This window comes from Panthera tigris, chromosome A2 (genome assembly GCF_018350195.1).
Source record: "Panthera tigris isolate Pti1 chromosome A2, P.tigris_Pti1_mat1.1, whole genome shotgun sequence".
NCBI lineage: Eukaryota > Metazoa > Chordata > Mammalia > Carnivora > Felidae > Panthera > Panthera tigris.
In genome coordinates, this window is record NC_056661.1 from 144,770,474 (window position 1) to 144,795,963 (window position 25,490).

The 25,490-nt window shown below is 42.5% G+C and overlaps 1 protein-coding gene across 2 annotated transcripts; it reads right to left on the minus strand.

Moving 5' to 3' along the window:
- Window positions 1–549: 549 nt before the first annotated feature.
- On the minus strand, window positions 550–20,340 carry ZC3HC1 (zinc finger C3HC-type containing 1). Of its 2 annotated transcripts, XM_007078080.3 has the most exons (10): window positions 20,099–20,338; window positions 18,479–18,590; window positions 14,004–14,154; window positions 13,381–13,464; window positions 7,842–7,969; window positions 6,305–6,459; window positions 4,997–5,240; window positions 3,973–4,185; window positions 3,107–3,313; window positions 550–979 (listed from the first exon to the last, which is right to left on the minus strand). In XM_007078080.3, exons 1-10 carry the CDS (start codon window positions 20,242–20,244, stop codon window positions 911–913), a joined length of 1,509 nt encoding a protein of 502 aa, XP_007078142.1. In that variant the 5' UTR covers window positions 20,245–20,338; the 3' UTR covers window positions 550–910. The 2 variants fall into 2 exon arrangements, with proteins under 2 accessions (XP_007078142.1, XP_042828179.1); XM_042972245.1 differs by lacking the exons at window positions 13,381–13,464; window positions 14,004–14,154 and having other exon boundaries at window positions 18,457–18,590; window positions 20,099–20,340.
- Between the last annotated feature and the right edge of the window lie 5,150 nt (window positions 20,341–25,490).

The following is a 25,490-nucleotide window of genomic DNA, read 5'->3' on the forward strand; positions in this document are numbered from 1 at the left end:
AAACGCTAAAATTTTTTTTTTTTTAAAAGTGAGTCCTAAAACTACAGTTACTCAAAGAAAATATGACATTTCAGAGAAATGTCTCTTTATCAGTGTCCCTTTATCAGCTTTCACAGTCCCTTTATCAGAGGGCAGTCTTATTTAGACGGGGCAGGTCAGGGTCAATCTTCACCACAGAGACTGATGCTCACCAGCAGCAGTGAAGGAGCCTGGGGGAGTCCCCCTCGGGGGAGCCATGTACCGGAAGGCATGTGGAGGGTGTCTCTCCTGAAGGACCTTCCTCCCTCACCTAGCCTATTGTTGTCAAAGTGAACAGAGAACACGAACAGCCTACCATTCACTGTAACACATCAGGAGACCTCCTGGTGACATAACGAACACTCTCTGGTTCAGAAATACCTCTTTGATGAGAATCACAAGCAAATTTCAGGCTTTGCGGCCAATCTGAAAACGAAAATTTTGATTCTGCCTACTGCTCCCCTCACGTGTGCTCAGTGTCTGCCTTGTTTATAACAGCCCAGAGGCAAGGAGGAACACAACTCGCCGGCAGTAAGAATCCTAACAAGTGTTTTATTAACACATTCTGTCACATTCCTGGGACACAAGAGTCTTCACAACACCAGCCCGTACTGAGAGACACCAGAAGAGCTCAAGTGCTCGGTCCGCCATCTAGTTTAACAACCCCGCACTCCCTTAACAGAGCCAGGCTTGGCGTACTTCACCTGTCCAATCCCGGCACGGAAACAGGCTTCCCCTCAGGCAGACGCAGACAGTGACGCTGCCTTTTGCAAAGACGGGGGATCCTTGTGGTTAAACCGGGATGGAGAAATCAGCCGACCAAAAGGGAATTCAGACTCTTGTTTCTCCAAGTCACTCATTCCGCTTCTCTCCAGGAAGGGCTGGAATATCTTCAGGATGAGCATAAGGATTCCCACTGCCGGAATATTCGGAATACCTTCCTTGATTTCTCAGAGAGACTCTATAGGTAGAAAAGCTCATTGTTAGAGATTAAATTCTTTTATAGAGGTGAAAGACGGGTAACGGCGTTAAGGCTTCGTCTATAAATTCCTCCCACAGGGATCTAGGTACATCTAGAATTGAATAAAACCCATTTTATGTTTCGTATTACTTTATATTGTATACATAACACACACCTAAAACCAGACTAAAAAGCTGCGTTCTGTCACAAGACTGCTAACACACTCTGAGCCTCTAACACATGGCTCATGTCCTCCCTCCAAGTATCTGCATCTGTCCTCATCTTTGTGAGGCTGACACTCCTGACCCACCATCAGTGCAGTGCACATATCACACCGGTTTCCGAATTGGCCCTAGTTCGTTATTTCTTGTGAACAAAGATTCACATTCATGTGATGCTTCGGTGGGGTTAACAGTATAATTCAAGGCCAAGGAGTAAAATAAATGACTCTTTGGAGCTTAAACTATGACCCTGGCCTTCTCAGCTTCATTTTTAGCCAGCAGAGCTAATAATAGGAAGACTCTCACTGCCACTTGATCATGCCTATGAAGTGATCTGAGATTCTGAGAAATGGTGTTACAGGGAGACAAAACAATTCACTAAAAGATAAAAGTTCTCAGAGAATCAGAACACGCTGATCTCTCAGCCTTTGAGAGGCACAATAAAGAGCACAGGGTCTCAATGAGAACATAAATAATAATCTAGCAGATAATCCATAAAGTTATCTCCAGTTTCTGACATCAGATGACATTTTCACTGTTTTCTCATCCTCTTTGTGGATGAATGTTTCAATAAAATAAAAGTCCCGGGGTGGGAGGTGAGGGTGGGGGGAGTTTGAGCTCTTACTAATGATCGAGGGGAATTTAGTTAATACGGTGACAACGTTAAAAGGAACTTAAGTTGAAAAACAACATAAGCTTTTTTCTAACATGAGGATCCTTTGTGTAGCCTCATTAAGCTCTGAACTTCCCAGTCACAGCAGCTGTGGGAAGGTTAAAAGACAAACCACCAAAAAGGATCTTAAAAGTCCTGGAAACCAGGGTCAATTATGAGGCCAACTTTTCCCACTACAAAAACAAAAAACCCCGTAAAAACCCTGTGGGATTTCTTGTTAGTAAGATAGTGACAGAGGGGAGTCAATAAAAACTTCCAGTACACTATTTCATGAAGATGTAGGCAGAAGAATTTACGTGCAGACATTTGTCTTCAGATAGCTTTATGTATTTTCAAAAGTTTTAAATTAGAAAAACGTAGATTTTCTACCTGCGGGAAAACCTGGAAAGCCTTCATTTGTGTATTTTAAGGGTACAGATGTACATTCTCGGGCTCGCTATCGTTGCCCCCAGTAGAATCCCATGATCCTACTGAACCACGAACCTGGGACCACTTCTTTTAAACGTGTACCGGCAAGTATTATTTTACTTTGTCCTTGGAGGTTACGGAAATCAGAAATTATTCTATTTACACCATGCTAAGAGGCAAATTTGCCGATGAGCCAGCAAAGGAAAGCGAACCCAGTTTCCGTGATTCCTTAATGCTTACCCTCCTATCACTTCCATCCTTTACACACAGTAAACACGTGACCCGTCTTCTCAGCTGTCATGACGGATTTGCATTTGCCCACATGTGCGGTAGCAGCAATCACTACTGCCGTGGCTTGCGGAGGCTCAGTGCCCAAGTCTGGGGCTGTGGAACAGAGCCAAGTAACGTGCCCACCGTGAGGAATGAAATCGCAATCGTGGGGTCAGGGCACAGTACTCAGACGGCTAAGCTAACTGGCCAGGCTCCAAATGCAAGTGACAGCAACTGATAGAAAAAGCAGCTGTTGTGCAACATGAGGCCGGAACAGCCGCCTCATCATCTAGTTCTGGTTCTGTATTCCTTTTCTACTTTGAATCACTTTAGTTGAGAAGACAAAGAATTTACCAGAATTTGATGGAACGCCAAATGCTAAACTGCAGGAAGACTGAATCAGTTCCACGCCTGTTCTCCAGGACGAACCCGGACTCAGTCTAACCTGACTTAGGAGAGCTGAGGGCAGGCAGGGTGCTAATTATAGGACCAGCCCCTGTTCCTCATCCCATAAACAGTGAGTGCTGCACACACAGAGGCAACGGCTTATCTCACCATGGAGTCTGTGTCAGCTGGCTGGCTGGACTGCTTGTGGGCCAAGAGGATGTTCAGCACGGCCTTCCAGCCTGGCTCTGCCGCGGCACTGGCATCTGTCTCAGTTCTGCCATCCTCCCTGGTATCCTGGCCAAATGCGACATTCACCCAAGGGCACCAGTCTCTGTGCTGAGAGGTGGGATCAAAGAAGCTTCGGGAAGATGTGTCCTGAGAGGAGGAAAAGAAACAGTGCTGATGAAGGGCAGAGACAATGTCAATCCAGAGAGGCGCTGCTGTGACTTGTCCAGTTCAGAATCTCACAACTGCCCACATTTCCAATTTGATGTCTCCTTTAAACACTGCCTATGTCGGGGCACCTGGGTGGCTCAGCTGGTTAAGCATCTGACTTTGGCTCAGGTCGTGATCTCACGGTTCATGAGTTCAAGCCCCGCATCAGGCTTGCTGCTGTCAGTGCAGAGCCTGCTTGGGATCCTGTCTCCCTCACTCTCTGTCCCTCCCCAGCTCATGCTCTCTCTCAAAATAAATACACTTTAAAAAAAAAATCTGAACACTGCCTATGTAGTGCCCACTCTCTTTCCAAATTCTTTCATTCCCTTTGTGTTAAATCAACAGCACCTGATCGGGTATGTCCTCCCATCCCCCTGCCATCCTCATGTGCTTGAAATAGTTACTACCTCTGCAGAACCATTCCAAAGAACTGAAATGACAAACCTCTTCAAGTTTTTTCCTTTTGGTCACCCAACTATCCCATCTTGAAACTTATTGTCTTCTCACAGCCACAGGACCACACCTGCTTCTCTGTACTACGCGGTGAGGGTCTCGCGTGCTGTCTGCGCTCCATGACCTCTACACGCAGGTGGACTCACCGAGCTGCTAGAAGAGCAGAGGCGAGCCCGTTTGGCTCTCCGGAGAGGGCTCGATGGCACTTCCAGGCCAGTGCCGTCTCCTGTTCCCATGCTTCGGGTCACAGGACGAGTTCTCGTGGTGGGGCTAGCAGCCTCTGGCTCAGGACGGTCAACGGGACTAGAAGAGTCCCAGCTCCGAGTTCGGGAGACGACAGGGCCTGGGCTCCTTTCAGCCTGAAGGAAAGGAGAGGGAAGAGAAGTACACCGACGATGGAAATGACTATGGTCAGAAGACGTATTTCTAGAAGCAGGTGAAAACAAATACTTCACAGCTTAAACTGTGAGAATTTACTTTCTGAACTGTCGACATATCTAAACTCTTCAAAAAATAATCGATTTTTATGCAAAATCATGAATTTAGCTTCTGCGTTGCAACTGGTGAATAAAAACATGCGGTATTTTGATCACTGTGGTCAGAACTAAAGCTTCCCCACCTAAGTTAATCTCCAACTTTTCCACCACAACACTTTTGGCAAGAATGTTTTTTTTTTTAATGTTCATTTATTTATTTTGAGAAAGTGTGAGAGAGAAAGCATCCATGAGCAGGGGGAGAGGCAGAGAAAGAGGAGGAGAGAATCCCAAGCAGGTTCCTCCCTGTCAGAACAGAGCCTGACGTGGGGCTTGGTCTCAAGAACCACTGAGAACATGACCTGAGCCAAAAGCAAGAGTCGGAAGCTTAACCAACTGAGACATCCAGGCACCCCAAGAACGCTTGCTTACTTGCTTTATTATTTTAAATGTTTATTTATTTTTGAGGGACAGAGCACGAGCAGGGGAGGGGCAGAGAGAGAGGGAGACACAGAATCAGAAGCAGGCTCCAGGCTCTGAGCTGTCAGCACAGAGCCCGACGCGGGGCTCGAACTCATGAATCCTGAGATCATGACCTGAGCCGAAGTCAGACGCTCAAGTTGGACCGAGCCACCGAGGCGCCCCCAAGAATGCCGCTTTTAAAAAGGCCACCCCAACAAGCCAAGTAAGTCTATACCTGCTCGGAGCCAGGGGAAAATGTGGCATCCTGACTCCGAGTCATCATCCTCCGAGGAGATTCAGGCACCAGAGGGAAGCGCTCTGCCCGCCCCTCAGGGCCTTGGATGGGGGAGCTGGTCAGGCCAAACGATGCGTCCAGTTCAGTCATGGAAGACTCCATCTGCTGGAAGCCCCAGAGCCCCACCTTCCTCGTACACTGTGAACAGCTTATCAAGGAGAGCTGCATGGGTTCCAGAGAAGAACTAGGTAGGAACAGAAAAGAGAGTTTTCTCAAAAGGTAACACTTCCAAGGGACTAAGTGTAATCATTTGTGAGAATGCTTTATCTCATCAAATAAGTCTCTGGAACAGTCCAGTGGATTGGGAATCATGGCATCTCGAGGCCCCTGTCCTCTGATCTCGGGACCCCAACTCCAGTGTCGTTCACAAAGTTCCTACAGAAAGATCTAATGGTCTTGGTGTCATCTCGAAGGCAAGACTACGTTAAAGCTTATTTTATAAATTTCTTCTGTTCCTTTTAAATGAAAATATCCCCGGGGCACCTGGCTGGTTCAGTCGGAAGAGGATGTAATTTTTGATCTCGGGGTCTTGAGTTCAAGCCCCACAATGGGTGTAGACGCTCAAGTCTACAAGACGCTCAACTTAAAGAAACTTTAGAATAAACAAACAAACAAACCAACCTTAAATTAAATAAAAAATATCCCTTGATCTATCAAAGAATGCATAGTTAAGGTAAATCAAGATTGGTTCAAACAGTTTTTTGTTTTTTTAATATTTTAAGTCGTCTCTATACCTAACAGGGCTGGAACTCATAATCCTGAGATCAAGAGTTGAATGTTCTACCGACTGAGCCAGCCAGGTGTCCCAGTTCCAACAGTGTTCTATCTCAGAGGGAGTCTATGCTAAATTGAGCAGCTGGAATACAAATACCAACATGGAGGCTCAGAGGACTCTGGCTGACGTTTCCTTTGGTAGTTTTTATGAACTCAACTGACTTTTCTTCCTTTCTATAAACAGAAAGGAGCTTCACTGCTCACAGGAGCACAAATTCCCAGCTGGGAAGCGACAGTAAAAAAAAAAAAAAAAAAACAAAAAAAACCAAAGTTCAGGTGTGTCCAAGAATTCCCGCGTTCTAATTCTGGAACTGTTATTGATTCTTATCATCCCCTCACCACCCTCTTAGGTTTTCCTTGTCTGCTTTTCTGACAGGAAAACACCACGTGATCTACAAATACTATCAGTGACTGATGTAAACCAGTGTATGACGATGTCAAAGTTCATGTCACCCTGCAAACTCACTGACTGACCTGCATGCCCAGCCGCACAGAGAGAGGACACAGGCAGTGACGTGGACTTGGATGTCTGAGCCTAATTTGCTTACAGCTTTTCTCTCATCCGTTCGGTGATCAAGTTCGTCTTCAAGCAGGTGCAGGAGAAGACTGATCTTGTCTTCTGTCAAGCACTATAAAGGAACCAAGGTTCCTTAAATTAAACGTCCAACCACAAAAATGACATATAATGATGTACTTAGATGGTACAACGCAAAAATCATGAAAGAAGTGCCAAACACGAAGACAATTCTCTTCATTACGGAAGGCTTACCTCTAGGACAGGGCTAAGGTATTACAAACCTTTCTGAATTGCTCTGGATCTACTGACTGAGAAAGGGAGCAGTTTTCCTATAAGTACTAAATCTTTTCTTAGTACTAATTTGTTTTCAATTTACCGATTGCAGGGGCCCATGGGTAGCTCAGTCAGTTGGGCGCCCCAGTCTTGATTTTGGCTCAGGTCATGATTTCACGATTCATGGGACTGAGTTCCCTGTTGGGCTCCAAGCTGACGTGAGGAGCCTGCTTGGGATTCTCTCTCTCCTTTCAGCCCCTCCCCCACCTCGCTGTCTCAAAATAAATAAATTAACTTAAAAAAAATCAATTTACAAGAGTGCCTTGGTGGCTCAGTCCTTTAAGCACCTGACTCTTGATTTCAGCTCAGATCATGATCTGACCGTTGGGGAGATTGGGTTCTGCGCTGACAGTGAGAAGCCTCCTTGGGATTCTCTTTCTCCCCCTCTCTCTGCCCTTCCCCTGCACGTGCACTCTCTCTCCCAAAAAAAGATATTTACCAATTGCGGATTTTCTCTCAAACCTGTCCACTTCAAACCAAAATAGGAAAAACAGATTACTATTTATATCTTGACCTGACACTAAATTTACTTCTTGACAAAATGAGAACTTACCAAGGTCTTTATTTTTGTATAAAGAACTGACAGGGTGAACAAAAAAGCTGCCTTGGCTAGGGACAAGGGACATTTATAATAGGCACAGAGGGTAACACTTCAGTTAAAATCCAAATGGCCTCGCAACTTGAAGAAGCAAAATAATAGCTACTATTTCCTACAGTAAAGCTTGTCTCCAGAGTGTGTGCAGGGTGATGAAACAGGACACTAGATAGGGACACTAAAGATAGGGCAGAGCATTTCTAATTTCTACTCACAGGGCAGAAGGGAGTTTATAACTTCTCCTGGAGTATTTTCTTTGGGAAATAAGCAATAAACCATATGAAGTCACATTTCAGTATCTTCTGTTAAATAGTTTAAGTAACAACTCAAGATAAAATTGAATGTATGCCATTTAAAGAATATCTAGAAGTTTCGAGGGAACCATTTACTTAACTGTCAATAGCTGCCCTTCTAGCAGAGACTGAAAAAATTCAGTTGAGGGGCAAACAACTAGCTCTCTTCACAGCAATCTGAATCCCCTGGTCATTTAAGGAAATGCTTCACGTACAATCACTAGTGACAACTGAAGGCGGCTTCAGGCTTCAGGCTCGCTAAGAAAAACTCACCATAGTTTTCAAGTCCTCTGGCCTCAGGGAAGGAAGCTGAAGGTCCAAGTGACAAAGGCTTTGAAAACGATCTAGGAATTCGCTAACAAGAACAGCAGGCTCATCCAACGGCAACATCCCAAATCGATCTGCGGACAAGGTAAACTGGAAGATCATATTGGTGTAAATGGTGAAAAGTCAAAGACGTGCATGGAACGACAGGGGACAGGTACTGATAAAACTGATCAAGTACTTGAAGATATTAAGAATCACTGACTTTTTTTGACAGAGCTGTGATGTTTTTGTGAATATGTTTAAAAAAGTAGATTTCTCGAGAAAGGTTTCTCAGAAGCAGTCAGGTCTAAGCTGAATTTGAGACCAACAACAGTGTGTAAAAGCGAAGGCCCAAAGGATGGGACAGGTGCGGAGTTTCTCAACAGTTTCACGGGACTGGAACCCAGTGCGCCTGTGGGGAAAGTAGTAGGAGACGGGGTTGAAGTGTAGAGAGTAACTAGACCATGATTTTACTAATGTATGTGAAGAGCAATTACCGAAAAGATTTTTTTAAAGGAGGAAGTGATATTATAGATAATATGCAGTAGTTTAGAGTAGAGATCCTAAAGGGCCAGCTGGGATGCAAAAAAAAAAATAAATAAAATAAGCTTAGCAGACATTAAAGTGACCTAAGGTAATAATCCCTGCAAGATACTGGTGGCATAAAGATGGAGAGAAGGAGCATCAATGTTATAAAACTCTTAATGATCAAGGACACTTCATACTGTAAGAAAAATAGGGCATAGTAATATATAGTGTTAAATTGGGATAATGATATCAACTCCTGATGTTAAATAGAAATCTAGCAGTGATGGTTTCACAAGCCCACAAGTATGTCACAACTTACCAAACTGTATACCTAAATATGCACATTTTATGTCAATTATTCCTCAATAAGGCTGTTTAAAAAATGGGGGGGGGGGCTTCTGGGTGGCTCACTCAGTTGAGGGTCCAAATCTTGATTCTGGCTCAGGTCAACGATCTCACAGCTGTGAGATCGAGCTCCATGTGGGGCTCTGTGCTGGGTCAGACTCTGAGCTGGGCACGGAGCCTGCTTAAGATTCTCTCACTCGCCCTCTGCCCCTGCCCCGCTTGCCCACATATATGCGTGTTCCTGCTCTCTCAAAAAAATAAACAGAAACAGAAAAAAGAAAAGAAAGGGCACCCAGGTGGCTCAGTTAAGCGTCCAACTTTGGCTCAGGTCATGATCTCAGTTTGTGAGTTCGAGCCCCGCATCAGGCTTTGTGCTGACAGTACAGAACCTGCTTTGGATCCTCTGTCTCCCTCTCTCTCTGCTTCTCCCCTGGGTAAACTCTCTCTCTCAAAAATAAACATTTAAAAAAAAAAAGGAAGAAAAAAATCTCTTTTCCAGTTTTATTACTAAGAGGTACAGGGGCACCTGGGTGGCTCAGTTGGTTGAGCGTCTGACTCTCGATTTTGGCTCAGGTCGTGATTTCACGGTTCATGAGTTCAAGCTCCACGTCGGGCTGTGTGCTGACAGTGCAGAGCCTGCGTGGGATTTTCTCTCTCCCCCCCCACCTTCTGTCAAAATAAATAATAAAAACTTAAAAAAAAAAAGAGAGAGATACAAAAGTAGTTAACAATAGCACTTTTGTCTGCCATTTATTGTATCATTAACAACCAGATTTTGGTCTCTAATATTATTAAATATTATCAAACTATTTAAACCTGTTGCAAGTAACCAAATATGTCAAAAATATATGCCATCAATTTAAAAAGATGTATCATTTTACAAGGAATGTCTGATTATAAAAAACTAAGGTCAACAAAAAAGGTATGGACTTTACAAAATCAAGTGACGTTTAACAATAAAAATAAAACATGTTCTGATGACCAGTGGCTCACGTTTGACAAAACTTAGGAGAAAAAAACAGATCCCAATGTCCTTCTGATCACCTTCCAATTTAGGGTTTGGTCTGATTCCGACAATTCTAAGAAAATACTAGTAAAAATTGATGAAGGCAAAAGAGCAAACAGAAGAAATTAAACCCATCATGTAAATGTTTTAACATGAATTAAAATATGTTTTATAACTAACATATGTGAGTATTTGGTCTACTTCAGTGTTTGATATGTTCAAAATAATCAGTCTAGTAAATTAGTAATTATAATTATTATAATTTGAAATGTTTAAAGGGATTTAGTTTTGTTTGTAAATACTGGTAAATGTTAGAAAAAATTACCTACAAAACTGTATTTATTAGATATGCTTAATAAATAAAAGCACTAAAAGTACAGAGAGCTGTCGGTGTTCCTTTCTTCACACTAAAGTCTCTTGAATGTGAAAGAACCAAACCAAGGGATGATGTAACTGAAAGGTCACATTTCAGATTTGGGAGGTAGGATGGATAGGACCAGGTGGTGACAACAGGGAAGAGCATCTAAGGTGACTTCCAGGTTTCTGGCTAGGACAACTGGGGGGGGGGGGGGGGGGGGCGGGGGGAGGTGTCAGTACCATTTACCAAGATGGAGAACATAGAAGATGAGAAGCAAGTTCTAGGTATAAAATGAAGCATTCAGTTTTGTATATGTTGAATTCCAGGTCTGTGCAGCAGATATTACATGGAAATGTTTAGAAGGCAGCTGGAAATGAGTCAAGCTCAAAAGAGAGGTCTGGATAGGAGTTAGAGGTATGCAAGTAGGTGGCAGCTGAAGTTATGAATAGGACCAAGAAAGCTGAGTGTGTAGTACCAAGAGGCAGGAGCCACCAGCAGGGTCCTGGGCGGATCCTAGAAACCTGGACAGGGCACACGGAGAGACGACTCACATCCTCAAGGAGCGAATGTGGTTGTACTATCCAGAGAAATAGCTGGGCCGACAGCAGAAACTTCTGTTACCATGACCTTCACTTTACAATGTTATTTCTTGGGTCACCTGAGTGGTCAGTTGGTTAAGCGACCGACTGCGGCTCAGGTCATGATCTCGCAGTTTGTGAGTTCGAGCCCCACATCGGGCTCTGTGCTGACAGCTCAGAGCCTGGAGCCTACTTCGGATTCTGTGTCTCCCCCTCTCTCTATCCCTCCCCTGCTCATGCTCTGTGTCTCTCCATCTCTCAGTAACAAATAAATGTTAAAAAAAATTTTTTTTTTAAATGTTATTTCTTGGGGTGCCTGGGTGGCTCAGCTGGTTGAGCGTCCGACTTCGCCTCAGGTCACGATCTCCCGGTTCATGGGTTCAAACCCCACGTCGGGCTCTGTGCTGGCAGCTCAGAGTCTGAAGCCTGCTTCGTATTCTGTGTCTCCTTCTCTCTCTGCCCCTCCCCTGCTCATGCTCTGTCTGTCTTTGTCTCTCAACAATAAATAAATGTTTTTTTTTAAAAAAAAAACCTGTTATTTCTCGGGGCACCTGGGTGGCTCAGTCGGTTAAGCATCTTACTCTTCCTTTCGGCTCAGGTCACAGTCTCACAGTCTGTGGGTTCAAGCCCTGCATCAGGAGCGGAGCCTGCTTGGGAATCTCCCTGCCCCTCCCCTGCTCACTCGCTCTCTCAAAATAAATAAAAACCTAAAAAATTAAAAAAAAATCATTTCCTAATAGTCCCTTTCTATCACCTGTTCATCTATCAGTAGATGGCACTCTATGAACATTTTCAATCTATTTTTTTTTTCCTTCTTAATGGTTATTCATGGAATATTCCCAGGTGTCAGTGACCCTGGAATTAGCCTGAGTTGTCCTACTGAAGTAATAAAAAGTATACCTACTTTTTGGCACTAATGTCTGGTCAAGCATTAAGTTTTGCACCTGGTCTTGGTGAGCCCTCCAGAAGGCTCTGCTGTAGAAGTTACTCACTCAGCAGGAACATGCCCATGTGACCAGTAAAATATGTAAAACTCCCACTTGTGACTACATTTTGGGCTCCCTCATTCTGAAGCATTTTGTGGATACAACACTTAAGAGTCTTTAAGATTCCAAGATACTATTGGGGCACCTGGCTGGCTCAGCTGGTAGAATACACGGCTCTTGATCACAGGGTCATGAGTTCAAGCCCCACATTGGGCATGGAACCTACTTAAAAAAAAAAAAAAAAAAGAGTATAGATACAATTAAAAAGAAAAAGAACTAAAATAACTTTAAAAGACATGGAAATATTGGGATGCCTGGGTGTCTGAGTAGGTTGAGCATCTGACTTCGGCTCAGGTCATGATCCCCGGTTTGTGAGTTTGAGCCCTGTGTCAGGCTCTGAGCTAAGAGCTCGGAGTCTAGAGCCTACTTCGGATTCTGTGCCTCCCTTTCTTTCTCTGTCCCCCCCACCTTGCTTGTGCTCTGCCTCTGTCTCAAAAATAAATAAACGTTAAAAAAAATTGAATTAAAAAAATATGAAAATGTTAGCAACTGCATCACCTTAATATTTTTCACAAAACAACTTTTAAATCAAGATCCTAAGACCAGTAACAAAGGAGCTATCATATATTTTATAAGGCAGGGCATTCTAGAGTATGAGGCTTCATAAAATTCCTGTCTCTTTGCCTAAGTATGAATTTTGGAACCATAAAGTAAACATATCCTGCTGTTAGTCTCCCAGAATACATAGTCAGATTCACTCTAAAGTAGCTTAGTTTTTTAAAAAAGTAATGATTAAAGTCAATAACTCAAGTAAGACAATCATAAATTCACCGGATTCAAGAGAGGGCGCCTTGCCAAGGCCCTTATAGAGGCGGTCTTTGGCTTCAATGCTGTTGTTTATATTGTGTCACTTCACTGGGACAAATTATACATTTGTAATCACTCTCATCTGGCTTCCCGTGAGTTGGTTTTAGGAACCGAACCCCAACTCCATTTAACTGCCACGGTTAGCGCACCAAAGGAAGCCTGGGGAGAACATGGGACTGCTTGCTATGGGGGGCAAAGCAGAGAGTCTGAAAGCAGATAAAACCACAGTTTTGCCTCCTCACCAGTTGGTTTTAAGATTTCTGATTCTGGGTGCCGGGGTGGCTCAGTTAGTTGAGTGACTGACTCTTGACTTCAGCTTGGGTCATGATCCCAGGTTCGTGGGATCGAGCCCCGTGTCAGGCTCTACATTGAGCCTCTTTTTTTTTTTAAATTCTCTCTCTCTCTCTCTCTCTCTCTCTCTTTCTTTCTCTCCCTCTCTCCCTCCCTCCCTCCCTCCACCCCTCTCCCTTACTTGCATGTGTGCGCTCTCAAATTAGAAAATAAAATAATAAAACAAACAAAAATAAAAACGTTAGGAAAAAAAGATCTCTGATTCTGTTTCCTCACTTAAAAAACTGTGTTGGTAATCTACCTCCCACAGCCCCTGTGAGAATTAAATGGGATAATGTATGCATGGCTAAGCTGTTGTCATGTCAAATGCCCTTAATAAAGTTAAGTAATAACCTAACAAGTAAATGAATGTAAATTCTTCTTTAAAAGCCCAAATAGAAAGGAAAAAATGAAACTCCAAAGACTAGATTTTCACAAAGAAACAGACAATATTAGAAATGCAACAACCAAGAAGGGATGGTCAATGGGAAATCTTGGAAATAAGTACCTGGGGAGGGGCTGTCTGGCCAGAAACAGAACTTCTCATGGGCGGTGCACAAGGCTTTCTTCAGCTCAGCACATCGGTCCTTATCTGAAACCCATACAGGCAGCAGTGCCTTAGAAAACACTATATGGATTCAAAATCTAATGACTAAGAACCTTTAAGAGTGTGGATAGAATTAAAAATAAAAATGACTAAGATAATTTTAGAAGATATGAAAATACTAGCAACTGCATCATCTTAATAATTTTCAGAAAACAAGTTCTAAATCAAGATCCTAAGGTCAGTAACAGTATTATGTATCTTATAAGGCAGGGCATTCTAAAGCACAAGGCTTCATAGAAGTGCTTTGTCTCTTTGCCTAAGTATAAATTTTGAAACCAAGAAGTAAATATACTCTGCTGTTAGTTTCCCAGAATACAGAAAGTCAGGTTCACTCTAAAGTAGCTTAGTTTTAAAACACAGTAGTAACTGAAGCTAATGATTAGGACAGAGACAATCACAGATTCGCCTTGCTATATGTAACAGTACACATTCTTTGATCAAACACAAGTGACTGGTCTTCTTAGAAAACCAGTCTAATATATCTTTGAAAATGGAGGAAAATGTAATTTGTACTTTATACTTACATCTGTCAAAATCAAAAGCTGGTTGTAAACTGGCACAGAGAAAAGCCTGACAGCTGGAACACTTGAGCATATCACATTCAACTGTGACCCAGCCGTACTTTGCACAGACAAGTGGAGACAGCTCAGAGGGCTTACCTGCCCATTTCAGAGAGTATTCATGTTAAGAAAAACAATGCTGCAAGTATATTAAGATGAGTAAGTCAGAAATGAAAACTTTAACTCATTCTTTACATATATAGGAATAAACACGTTAGATTAAGAGGAAAAGCAAGTAAGGAAAGTTTGGAAAACTAATTTTTACTTTTTTATTTTTTTGAGAGAGAGAGAGAGAGAGAGAGAGAGAGAGAGAGAGAGAGAGAGAGAGAATCCCAAGCAGGCTCCATGCTCAGTACAGAGGCTGACATGGGGCTCGATTCCAAAACCTGGGATCATGATCTGAGCCGAAATCAAGAGTTGGATGCTCAACCGACTGAACCATCCAGGCACCCTGAAAAACTATTTTTAAAGCACAGGCAGGGCGCCTGGGTGGCTCAGTTGGTTAAGCCTCTGACTTCAGCGCAGGTCATGACCTCATGGCTCATGGATTCATGCCTCACGTCGGGCTCTGAGCTGACAGCTTAGAGCCTGGAGCCTGCTTCAGATTCTGTGTCTCCCTCTCTCTCTCTGTGCCCATCCCCTGCTTGTGCTTTGTCTCTCAAAAATAAATAAATGTTAAAAAAAAGTTTTTTTTAAAGCACAGGCACATACTTCACAGAACAATGGAAGTCATTTGAGTAATAACCAGAGGGAAAAAAATTTTGAACTTTTCCTCTACAAAGCCCTATGTATTCTACATGTTTAAAATGTTGATGCTGGGACGCCTGGGTGGTTCAGTCAGTTAAGCGGCCGACTTCGGTTCAGGCCATGATCTCGCGGTCCGTGAGTTCGAGCCCCGCGTCGGGCTCTGTGCTGACAGCTCAGAGCCTGGAGCCTGCTTCAGATTCTGTGTCTCCCTCTCTCTGACCCTCCCCTGTTCATGCTCTGTCTCTCCCTGTCTCAAAAATAAATAAACGTTAAAAAAAAAAAATTAAAAATAAATAAATAAATAAATAAATAAATAAAATGTTGACGTTATTAATGGTTGTGGGGTGGAATACAGAAGCCATTCCCTTTCACTTATTGTGAAATACTAGAGATTTAAAAACACTTGTAAAAGTACAGGGATAGGCCTCAGCAATAAGGATGGTAAAAGTCAAACAAGCAGAAATATTTTCTGCCACTCATCTATGCTCTTTTATTGTGCCATGTTTGCTTTTACATTCTAAAGAATAGTCAGCAAAATTAATAATAATAATATTCCTCATTATTTCCCCTGCCCAAAATTTGATTATTATGAACTAATGTGTGCACGTAGTCTATGTGTGTTAAACAGGCTGAGAGTACCCAGAGCATCTAGAAGCATGCGCTTGGGAAAATGTCCTAAAACATTTATTGATCTTTAAAACTCAATACTCAACATTTTACCTAAAGAGCTCTATTTTACAGAGCACACACACACCAACACACACACAACACATGAAAGAAGATGCAGGAAAGTTCTATATTTTTATAAGGGATACAGGAATTTGAAAACATTCTAATATTAGCAAAAGAAGGACTGAAGCCTAGAAAACAGAATTTAGATACAGATGTTAAAGGAGGTGGCATCACCTAAAATAAAAGTAACAGAATTACTTAACTGGCTAAGTGAAAGAAATGATTATCATACCCAAAGCGGTGGTCAATTTATATCCAATGAAAACAAAAAAGAACAAAGGACAAGGTTCCTTTGCAGAAAATGAGGAATTAGTCCAAGGCACGGCAGTAGATGATTAAAATACCTTCCTCTTCCTGAGAAATTTAGTCCTAGAGCCATCAGGTGGTGAGCAAGGAGAACAGCCAGGAGGGTGAGGGAGGCAGTTCAGCACAGGGTGTCAGAACCCAAGTTGGGTAAAGAGGCGCTGCACCTTGAGGTGTTGGGAGTCAAGTGGAGTGTAAAGAGAATCTCTAAGGGCCCCCACTCACCAAATCAGGGATAACTGTAATATCAAAACATATAATGATAGTAACAGATTAAAATCCACTGAAAAAGCAGCCCATGCTGCTACAAATAAATTATATAAAGTTTGATGAGGAACGGGATATTTGCGTATTTTCAAAGCACCTCTGCACAAAACACTTTTTTTTAATGTTTGTTTATTTTTGAGAGCTAGAGAGAGACAGAGAGAGAAAGAGCCAGAGCAGGGTAGCGGCAGAGAGAGAGGGAGACAGAATCTGAATCATGCTCTAGGATCCCAGCTGTCAGCACAGGGCCCAACTCGGGGCTTGAACACACGAACTGCGAGATTATGACCTGAGCCTCGGAGGTACCCCGCCCCCCCGCCCTCACCCCACTTTTTAATTACAAAAGAAGTGTTACAATGGAAAAGACGGGCAAAGATGGGCAGACACTCCCTAATCAAGTGATCAAAGCGATTATCACCAGGAAAGGGATAAATCAAATTCATGTGCCACCTGACAGGATACAGTGAGAACACAGCACCATCCTGTGATATTCCTAAGCTACTTGAATCTAACTATAAGGAAACATCAGATGGATGTGAATGGAGGTACTCTCTACAAAACTACTGGCCTGTAATCTTCAAAAGTATCACGATCATGAAATTCAAGGAAAAACAAGAATCTCAACTGGATCCTTTCACTATAAAGAATATTATTAGGGGGTACTTGGGTAGCTTAATTAGTTGAGCATCCGACTCTTGATTCTGGTTCAGGTCATGATCTCATAGTTCGTGAGTTTGAGCCCCACATTGGGCTCTGTGCTGACAGCAAAGCACAGAGCCTGCTTGGGACTCTCTCTCCCTCTCTCTCTCTCTCTGCCTCTCCCCTGCTCACTTTCTTTCTCTCTCTCTCAAAATATTTAAACCTAAAAAGAAAAAAAAAAGAATATTATTACAACAACTGATGAAATGACTGGGGTCTGAGGGTTGGATGGCAGTAATTTATTACGTGAAATTTCCTGATTTTGATGGCTGCATTGCAGTTACATAGGGAAAAAAGTCCTGGTGTGTAGGAAATATCTGGGGGTAATGAGGTATCACTTTGGCAACTTACTTAAAGGTAGCTTAGAAAGGAAGTTCTTTGTAACCTGTGCGACCTTTCTGCGAGTCTATAATCATTTTATGTTTTTAAAAAATCACTCTAGTGAATAGAAAAGGGCACAAGTGATGGGATGCCACCTGTGAGATTAGGTTACAAAAAGAGTTTAGCTTCTGTCTTTGCTCTCTTTCACTTGCACACTCCGATGGAAGCCAGCTGCCACGTTTTGTGAACTGTCCCTGTCAACAGGCCCACGCTGCAAGGTGCACAGGGAGGTCTCTACCCGAGAGCCACTATAGAGCTGAAGCCCTCAATCCAGTAGCACGTGGGTGAGCTTCGAAATGCATCTTTTCCTAGCGGAGCCTGGAGATGACTGCAGCCTGTGAGGAACCCTGAGCCACAGGACCCAAGTAAGCCATGCCCAGATTCCTGACCCACAGAAATTGTGACAAAAAATGTGTTTTTTTTTTTTAATGTTTATTTCTTTTTGAGAGAGGGTGAGTGAGCGGGAAAGTGGCAGAGAGAGAGGGAGGCAGAGGATCCAAAGCTGGCTCTGTGCTGACAGCAGGGAGCCCAATGGGGGGGGGGGGCTCAAACTCATGAATCATGAGATCATGACCTAACCTGAAGTCGGACGCTTAACCTACTGAGCCACCCAGGCACGCCCCATGTTTGTTGTTTTCAGCCACTAAGTTTTAGTGTAATTTGCTATACAACAGATAACTAATATATAGGGGAAAATCCAGAAAGAGACAGGAAGTGTAGTATACACAGCCTCATGCTGTAATCCTGGCTCTGCCATTAGCTAGCAGGCTGACCATAGGCAAGTCACATAACCTACCTGAAACTGTTTCCTCTTCTGTAAATGAGTATAATAATGATACCTATTTTCACGGGTTTACGGTGAAGACTGAATGTGATAATGTACATGAAAACACACCACATACAAATGTTAGTTACTATTCCTTTTCCTCTCAAGCTCTTAGTGTTTTCTTCTGTAAAAAGAAAAGGTCAGAGGCACCTGGGTGGCTAAGTTGGTTGAGCATTTGACTCTTGATTTCGGCTCAGGTCATAATCTCAAGGTTCGAGAGTTGGAGCCCCATATGGGGCTTGGGGTTCTGCTTGGGGTTCTCTCTCTCTCTCTCTCTCTCTCAAAATAATTAATTAACAAAACAACAAAAAGCAAAGGCCAGATCATCTCAAATATCCCTTTGAGGAATAACATCTTATGATGCTAATTTTCCTATAAAATATCTTACCAAGTTTAATTCTTAAATTTACAACATCAGAATAAGTGCTGTTATTCCTCGTTCCAGGAGCAGAAAGTGCAACTCACATGAACTAATAAAGAAGGATATAGAAAATGTTTCCACCCTGCTAAAGAAGGCTTCTTTGCTTGTAGATTCCAATGGCGGCTGTTCCGCTTGGGGTGACCCATTAACTGACTGGAATGTGGCAGAGGTGTCCTTCCTAAAATAAAGGGGCAGAACTCTCAGAAATCTTTCACAGCATCACTTTCCCTAAACATTTTGCATCTCGCTTCTCGGCACATCACAGCGTCCATCACGCCACGCTGGATTTTAACCTTTCTAAAAATCATTTCAGTAATGTCATTCCTCTGCTTAAAATTATTAATTAGCTTCACAATAATTATTAAATAGAATCCAAATTCGTCAGTCTGGCATTCAAATTTCTTTACTGTTCGTTCATATCTAAGTTTCAAGTAATTTCTACCTCCACGGTGCTCCACTAATCCTATACCGGAGAACTTCTAGCTCACTTACTGCTCTCCAACAGTATTTCACACAACTTTAGTAAACACAAAATGAGACTCAAAGCTTCTATGCATTACAAATTTGAGCCACCTTACAAATTGAACTCCTTTAAACACAGAGAAAAAGAATTTTGATAGCTTTCTACCTGAGTCGACCATTGATACCCACTCTCCCAAAAAAGAGTTTCAGAATTCAAATCAAAGTAAAGATCTTTGGGCAATTTCATGAAAAAAATTCAGGGAGGAAAAAACCCAACAATACAATTATCTATTTTTAGTGAAAGGCATTTCAACAGCACCTGGAAGGGGCAGAGGGAGGAATCCTTGAGGACAAAAATCATCTTAATAAAAACAGGATGACAGCAGCTATTATAACTCGAAAGATATAAACTCATTCTAGGAATCTTTCTCAGAGAGCCAGCCTCAGGGAGGTGCGGTTCTTGAAAGAAATTCAGAGGATCCATAAACTTGGATGAGAAAAAAGTGATGTTTATTTTATTAACCTCTAGCTGAAATTCAGCACGTCCTTCAAATACGAATGAAGGTACTAAAAAAACCCTCACAAAACATAGTAGCATCAGCAGTACTTATGAATTTGTCACCAGTGGAAATCGCAGGCATTTTGTCACATTACGGTTGTTCAACATGTTGTGAAATACCACTTATGCCCATGATTACTTCAAAATTATGGTAAATAATAGACTTATTACTAGAGATTACTTAACTTTCCAGTAATGAGGCATGTTACTGCACTTTTTTTCTTTTACTACCTTGATAACCGCATTCTAAAGTAATTGGTCCCCTTTATGTTCCTATGCACTTTATTTTATGCATTTAAAAATATTCTGAGAAGGAATTCATAAGCTTTGCCAGGCTGCCAAAGGTGTCTAAGGCTCAAAAAAGATTAAGAAACCCCACTAACAGATGTCAGATGCATATTCAGTTAGCAGTCCTCTTTTTTTTTCCCTTCCGCCCCCAACCCGTTTTATAGCATTGCCGCCCGTGGTGCTGAAAGCAGTACATCCCGAGACTAAAACCGAGTAAACGTAGTAAACCCGGTCTCTTTCAGATCCCGGGACGTTGCCAACCCTACAGACAAAAGTGCCGACCCAGAGGATTCCCCCCACCCCCTGCCCCGGGCCCGCGTTCCCCAAACCCTCTCCAATCCGCCGGCGCCGGACCCAGGGTGGACTCGTGAACTCACGCTTCGGCGCCTCCTTCTTCTGGAGCAATCCCCTCATCTATCAGCTGCCTGACTTTTTGGGGCGTCCCTTCTGGGGAGCGAATAACCGCACCCCAATTCTTTTCAACCCCCGCGGCAAACGCCTGCCCCTCACTGGGCGCCGCCATCTTGGTCCGTTGCCGACTTGCTTCCCCGCGGGCTTGAAGGCTCAGGAACTTCCGTTCTGCGCGGTTAAGATCCTCCTCTGGAGGCGCGGTCCGGCGCGTTTGCCCACGCAACTCGCAGAATCTGACCGCGGGGCCCACCCCTTCGTGGCCATCTTAGAACGAGGTAAACCCTCATTACAGAACGAGGTAAACCGCCTTGGGAGCTCCTAGTGTTTAAGCCTAGGTTGAGGCTTATGATGTGGGGTGTTTGGAGCGGTGTTTCTGCAAATTCGACAGGGATGGGGGGCCAGGTTGAGTCTTAAATTAATTAACTGATAGGGCCTTCCTGAGTTACGTGTTTTTACAAGGGAAGAAATGGCGACCGTTTCTTGAGAGTAAAGCATTTCGAACTTTTCCTAGAAACCGAGTTACAGTGGGTTTCTAAGAGAGCGAGAGAGCGAGCGTCTGTGGCATTGGCACTGAACACCCTCCCTCCTTTGTCTAACAAGTATTTATTGAGTGTGCCCTACTGACGCCGTCCTAGGCGTTGTCAATGACGACAGCGAACAAAGGAGACAGGTGTTAGTGAAGTTAGACATTCAACAAATACGTTTTCCTGTAGTTTTGAGATTATGATTAGAAATGCTCCGAAGACGTACTAAGTACTAGGGACCCAATTTAGTCTGTAAATTGTCCCGGGACAATCAGGTGCTGGAGCTAAAATAGATGTGATTGGGGGAAAGAGATCAGATTGGAAGGAGTTTGTCTCATCCGATCAACTGGCAAAAAAGACTTGTGACTGAGCAATAGGCCGAGATGAAAAGTGGGACCACCTTTAGCATAGGGTCTTGGAGGCAGTGTTGCACCACCGAGGGCCCCCTTTAGGAATAAAGAACTAAATCTCATAGCTCCTGGGAGTACCACCAGCAGGAAGCCCTTCCCTTAGCTGTCAGTTCCTGGAAGAGTTACTTGAATGAAAAGAGCCATTTGCCTTCCCCAGGGAATCCTGCAGCCAGGGACTAATCAAGAAGGGGGTATAAAAGGCCCAGCATCCTTGTCCCAACTCAGGACAATGCTAAAGGGCCATCCAGCTTTGGAGTTTCCTGTGGGGTCCCCTGGGGCCAACCTTGAGACATCATGGCAGTCCAGCTTCTTCCCTACCTTATCCTGCTTCCTTCCCCTCCTTTCCATGGTGTTGATCCCAAACCCTCTGGCATGCTAATCTCACTCTCAGGGTCAGTTTATCCACTTTGTTTATCCCAGGGAAGCAGACAGTTCTGCTGATAGCTCCAGCTGTCAGACTGTCTTTATTGTATGTGTGGGGTGTTGTTTATTTATTTATATTTTAGTAATCTCTATACCCAACATGGGGCTTGAACTCACAACCCCCAGATCAAGAGTCGCATGCTCTTCTGACTGAGCCAGCCAGGCACCCCCGTGTGTGTGTGTGTGTGGTTTTTTTAATGTGAGAATATACACACATGTATGTAAGTAAGCTTTTTATGCCGTGTTGGACCTCTTGAGAATGAGTCAAATATACTATGTTTGCTAAGTACAATTCTTTCATAAAGTACAAAGGTGCGTCCAACAGCAAGATTGACGTTTTCAGTGAAAATTTAATTTCTATAAAACATGACTAAGTTCTTAAGTGGGTATACATTTGTCAAACATTTTTTATTTCTTATGGGCTACTTTTTATTGATATGTAACTTACATAACATAACATGGTTTTTAGTATACTCACAGAGCTGTGCAACCATCACCACCATCTAATTCCAGAACATTTCATCACTCCGTGAAGGATCCTCATACTCATTAGTAGTTATTCCCTATTCCTCCCTTCCCCCAGCCCCAGGTAACCACTATTTTTTTTTTTTTTTTTTGGTCATTATGGATTTGCTTTCGCTGGGCATTTCATATAAATGGAGTCATACAATATGTATTTCAGAGATTTTATTTTTAAGTGATCTCTACACCCAACGTGGGCCTCAAACCTACAATGCCGAGATCAAGAGTTGCACGCTCCACCGGATGAGTCAGGCAGGTGCCCCAATATGTGGCTTTTCGTATAATGTCTTCAAGGTTCATTCATGCTGCAGTTTTTTTTTAATGACTGGATAATATTCCATTGTACGGATGGATGCCTTATTTTGTTTTTCCGTTACCCGTTGGTGGACGTTTGCGTCGTTTACATTTTTTGACTGTTACGAATAATGCTGTTGTAGATGTTTGTGTACCAGTTTTTGTGTGGACATAGGTTTTCATTTCTCTAGGGTATATATCAAGGAGTAAAACTTGAGTCAGCTGGTAACTCTAACATTTTGGAAACTCTTAAACTTTTCCAAGGTGGCTGTACCCTTTGACAATCCCATTAGCAGTGTATGAGGGTTCTAATCTCTGCACATTCCTCTCAACACTTATTGTCTATCTTTTTTATGTTAGCTGACCTAGGTAATGTGACGTGCCATCTTTTGTGCTCTTGATTTGCATTTCCTTAACCATAGTGGTGAGCATCTTTAAAAAAAATTTTTTAATGTTCATTTATTTTAGAGAGAGGGAGAGAGCGCAAATCAGGAAGGCGGTGGGGGGTGGGTAGCAGAGAGAGAGAGAGGGAGACACAGAATCCGAGGCAGGCTCCAGGCTTCTAGCTGTCAACACAGAGCCTGATGCCGGGCTCAAACTCACGAACCCTGTAAGATCATGACCTGAGCTGAAGTCGGGACACTTAACCGACTGAGCCACTCGGGTGCCCCAAGTATCTTTTCATGTGGTTATTGACCGTTCTTTTTTTTTTTTTTTTTTTTTTAACGTTTATTTTTGAGACAGAGAGAGACAGAGCATGAACGGGGGAGGGCCAGAGAGAGAGGGAGACACAGAATCGGAAGCAGGCTCCAGGCTCTGAGCCATCAACCCAGAGCCTGACGCGGGGCTCGAACTCACGGGACCGCGAGATCGTGACCTGAGCTGAAGTCGGACGCTTAACCGACTGAGCCACCCAGGCGCCCCAGTTATTGACCGTTCTTATTTGGAGAAGTGTCTATTCAGACCCTTTGCCCATTTTTCAACTGGGTTGTCTTTTTGTTGAGTTTTAGGAATTCTTTATATATTCGTGACATTAAACTCTTCTCAGATACATGCTTTGCCGATATGTTCTCCTATTCTGTAGGTTGTCTTTCACTTTCTGAAGAATGTCCCCTGATGTGTAAGTTTTAAATTTTGTTGAGATCCAATTTTTCTGTTTTATCTTTTGTTACTTATGCTTTTGGTGTCATACCTAAGAATCCCTTGCCAAATCCAAGATCATGAAGATTCACCTCTATGTTTTTCTTCTAATACTTTTATGGTTCTAGCACTTATGTTCGGGGCATTGATTCATTTTAGATTTATTTTTATATATGGTCTGAGGAAAGAGGTCCAGCTTGATTCTTTAGTGTGTGGAAAATCTAGTGGTTCGAGCACCATTTGTTAAGACTGTTATTTCTGCGTTAAATGTACTTGGCACCCTTGCCTAAAATTGGCCACAAATATAGGGTCCATACCTCTTTTTAATGAGGCATGTTTACTAGTGTTTTTTAATTTCTTCATTATATGGTATCTATAGTTTGTATTTATCCAAGGATTCCTTAAATCTATGAGACGTTGTACATGTTCTTTTTATACTAAAAGAATTAAATATGACTGTACATTTTTCCTCAAGAGAAACTTTTCTGGTTAATCTATAACCTCACAGATATATAAAAGCAGGAGCCTTTTACCCATCCAGGTCCCTTTGCCTTTATGCCAATAAAATTATCTGAGGCCAAATTCAAAGAACTTTTATTATCTAAAAAGTTGCTAATGATTAAAATCAATAACATGTCATAATTTCTTTATTTTTTACTCTGAAAGTAATAAAGTCATATTCTAGAACTTTCTAAAATTAGAGATAAGGAGAAAACAATCCATAATTTCACTCTTCAACACAATAACCATTAGCATTTTTTATCATTTCTCTCTTTCAGACTTCGTACTGATTCCACTTAAACCAGGGAATCTGTGAACTTGGATAGTATACTGGGTTGAATAGTGTCCCCCCCCCCCACCAAAAGTTATGTCTCCCTAGAACCTATGAATATGACCTTATTTGGAAATGAGGTCTTTGTAAATGCAATTAAGTTAAGATGAGGTCACACTGGATTTGAGTGGGCCCTAATCCAATATGACTGGTGTCCTTATAGAAAGAGGGAAATTTGGACACAGAGATGCACAGGGAATGCATCATGTCACAAGATGGGAGTGATGTAGCTACAAGCCAAGGAATGCCAAGGATTGCCAGAAACCACCAGAAACTAGGAAAGGGACATGAAACAGATTCTCCCCCAGAACCTCCAGAAGGAACCAGTCCTGCTGACACCTTGATCTCAGACCTCGAGCCTCCAGAATTGCGGGAAAATACATTTCCATTGTTTAAGCCACCTACTAAGTGGGGTGTTGTAATGGCAGCCCAAGCAAGCCAATACACCAAGGAAACTAATGGTTAGGGAAAAAAGTCCCGTGATTTTCACAATCCCCTAACTGAAATTTAGCATTTCTGTCAATAGAAATGTAGGCAATAAACTACAGTCGTATTTTTTTCTTTTCTTTTTTTGAAATTTTATTTAAATTCCAGTTGGTTAACATACAGTGTAATATTATTTTCAGGTGTAAAATATAGTCATTCCACACTTCCATAAAATACCCTGCGCTTATCACAATAAGTGCGTCCTTAATTCCCATCAGCTGTTCAAACCACAGTAGTATTAACTGTACTGTCACTTTGTCACCCATAGAAATCCAGATATTGTCATATACCATTAGAGTTACTGCAAGTACCTTAAAATATTGTTTATACCGTTTTAAATATAGTAGTTCTGGAGACTCCCACTCAACTTTGTTATTTCATGTGTTAGTATCAGTGGCATATGATTTACTATATCAAAAAATTAATTCTTTTAATATTTTGATAGCTATCTTTTAGTATAATTAGTCTCCTTGGTAATTTTATACATTTTATTTTATGCATTGAAAAGATCATTCTGAAAAAAGTATCCATAGGCCTTACCAGGCTAAAAGAGTTTCAGAATCCTTGATTTAAGCAGTGAAATTTGCATGGAGAAACAAGAATATAGTCTTGAGAAATCTCTCAGGGGAAATGAAAGTCAGTGGAGTTTTTCAGCCTACCATGCAGCATGGCCAAAGGTATTCCCAGATCCACCCAGACCTTGACAAATTATCTTTCCCATTTAGAA

What these genes read in the sequence shown, in the direction of transcription:
- ZC3HC1 (XM_007078080.3), bottom strand. Translation starts at nt 20,244, where the DNA reads ATGGCGGCGCCCAGTGAGGGGCAGGCGTTTGCCGCGGGGGTTGAAAAG. An exon ending in CTGTGCGGCTGGGCATGCAG is followed by an intron (nt 5,241 to 6,304) that starts GTCAGTCAGTGA and finishes GTTCCTACCTAG; the next exon opens with TTCTTCTCTGGAACCCATGC. An exon ending in CAGCTGACACAGACTCCATG is followed by an intron (nt 980 to 3,106) that starts GTGAGATAAGCC and finishes TTCTACCTATAG; the next exon opens with AGTCTCTCTGAGAAATCAAG.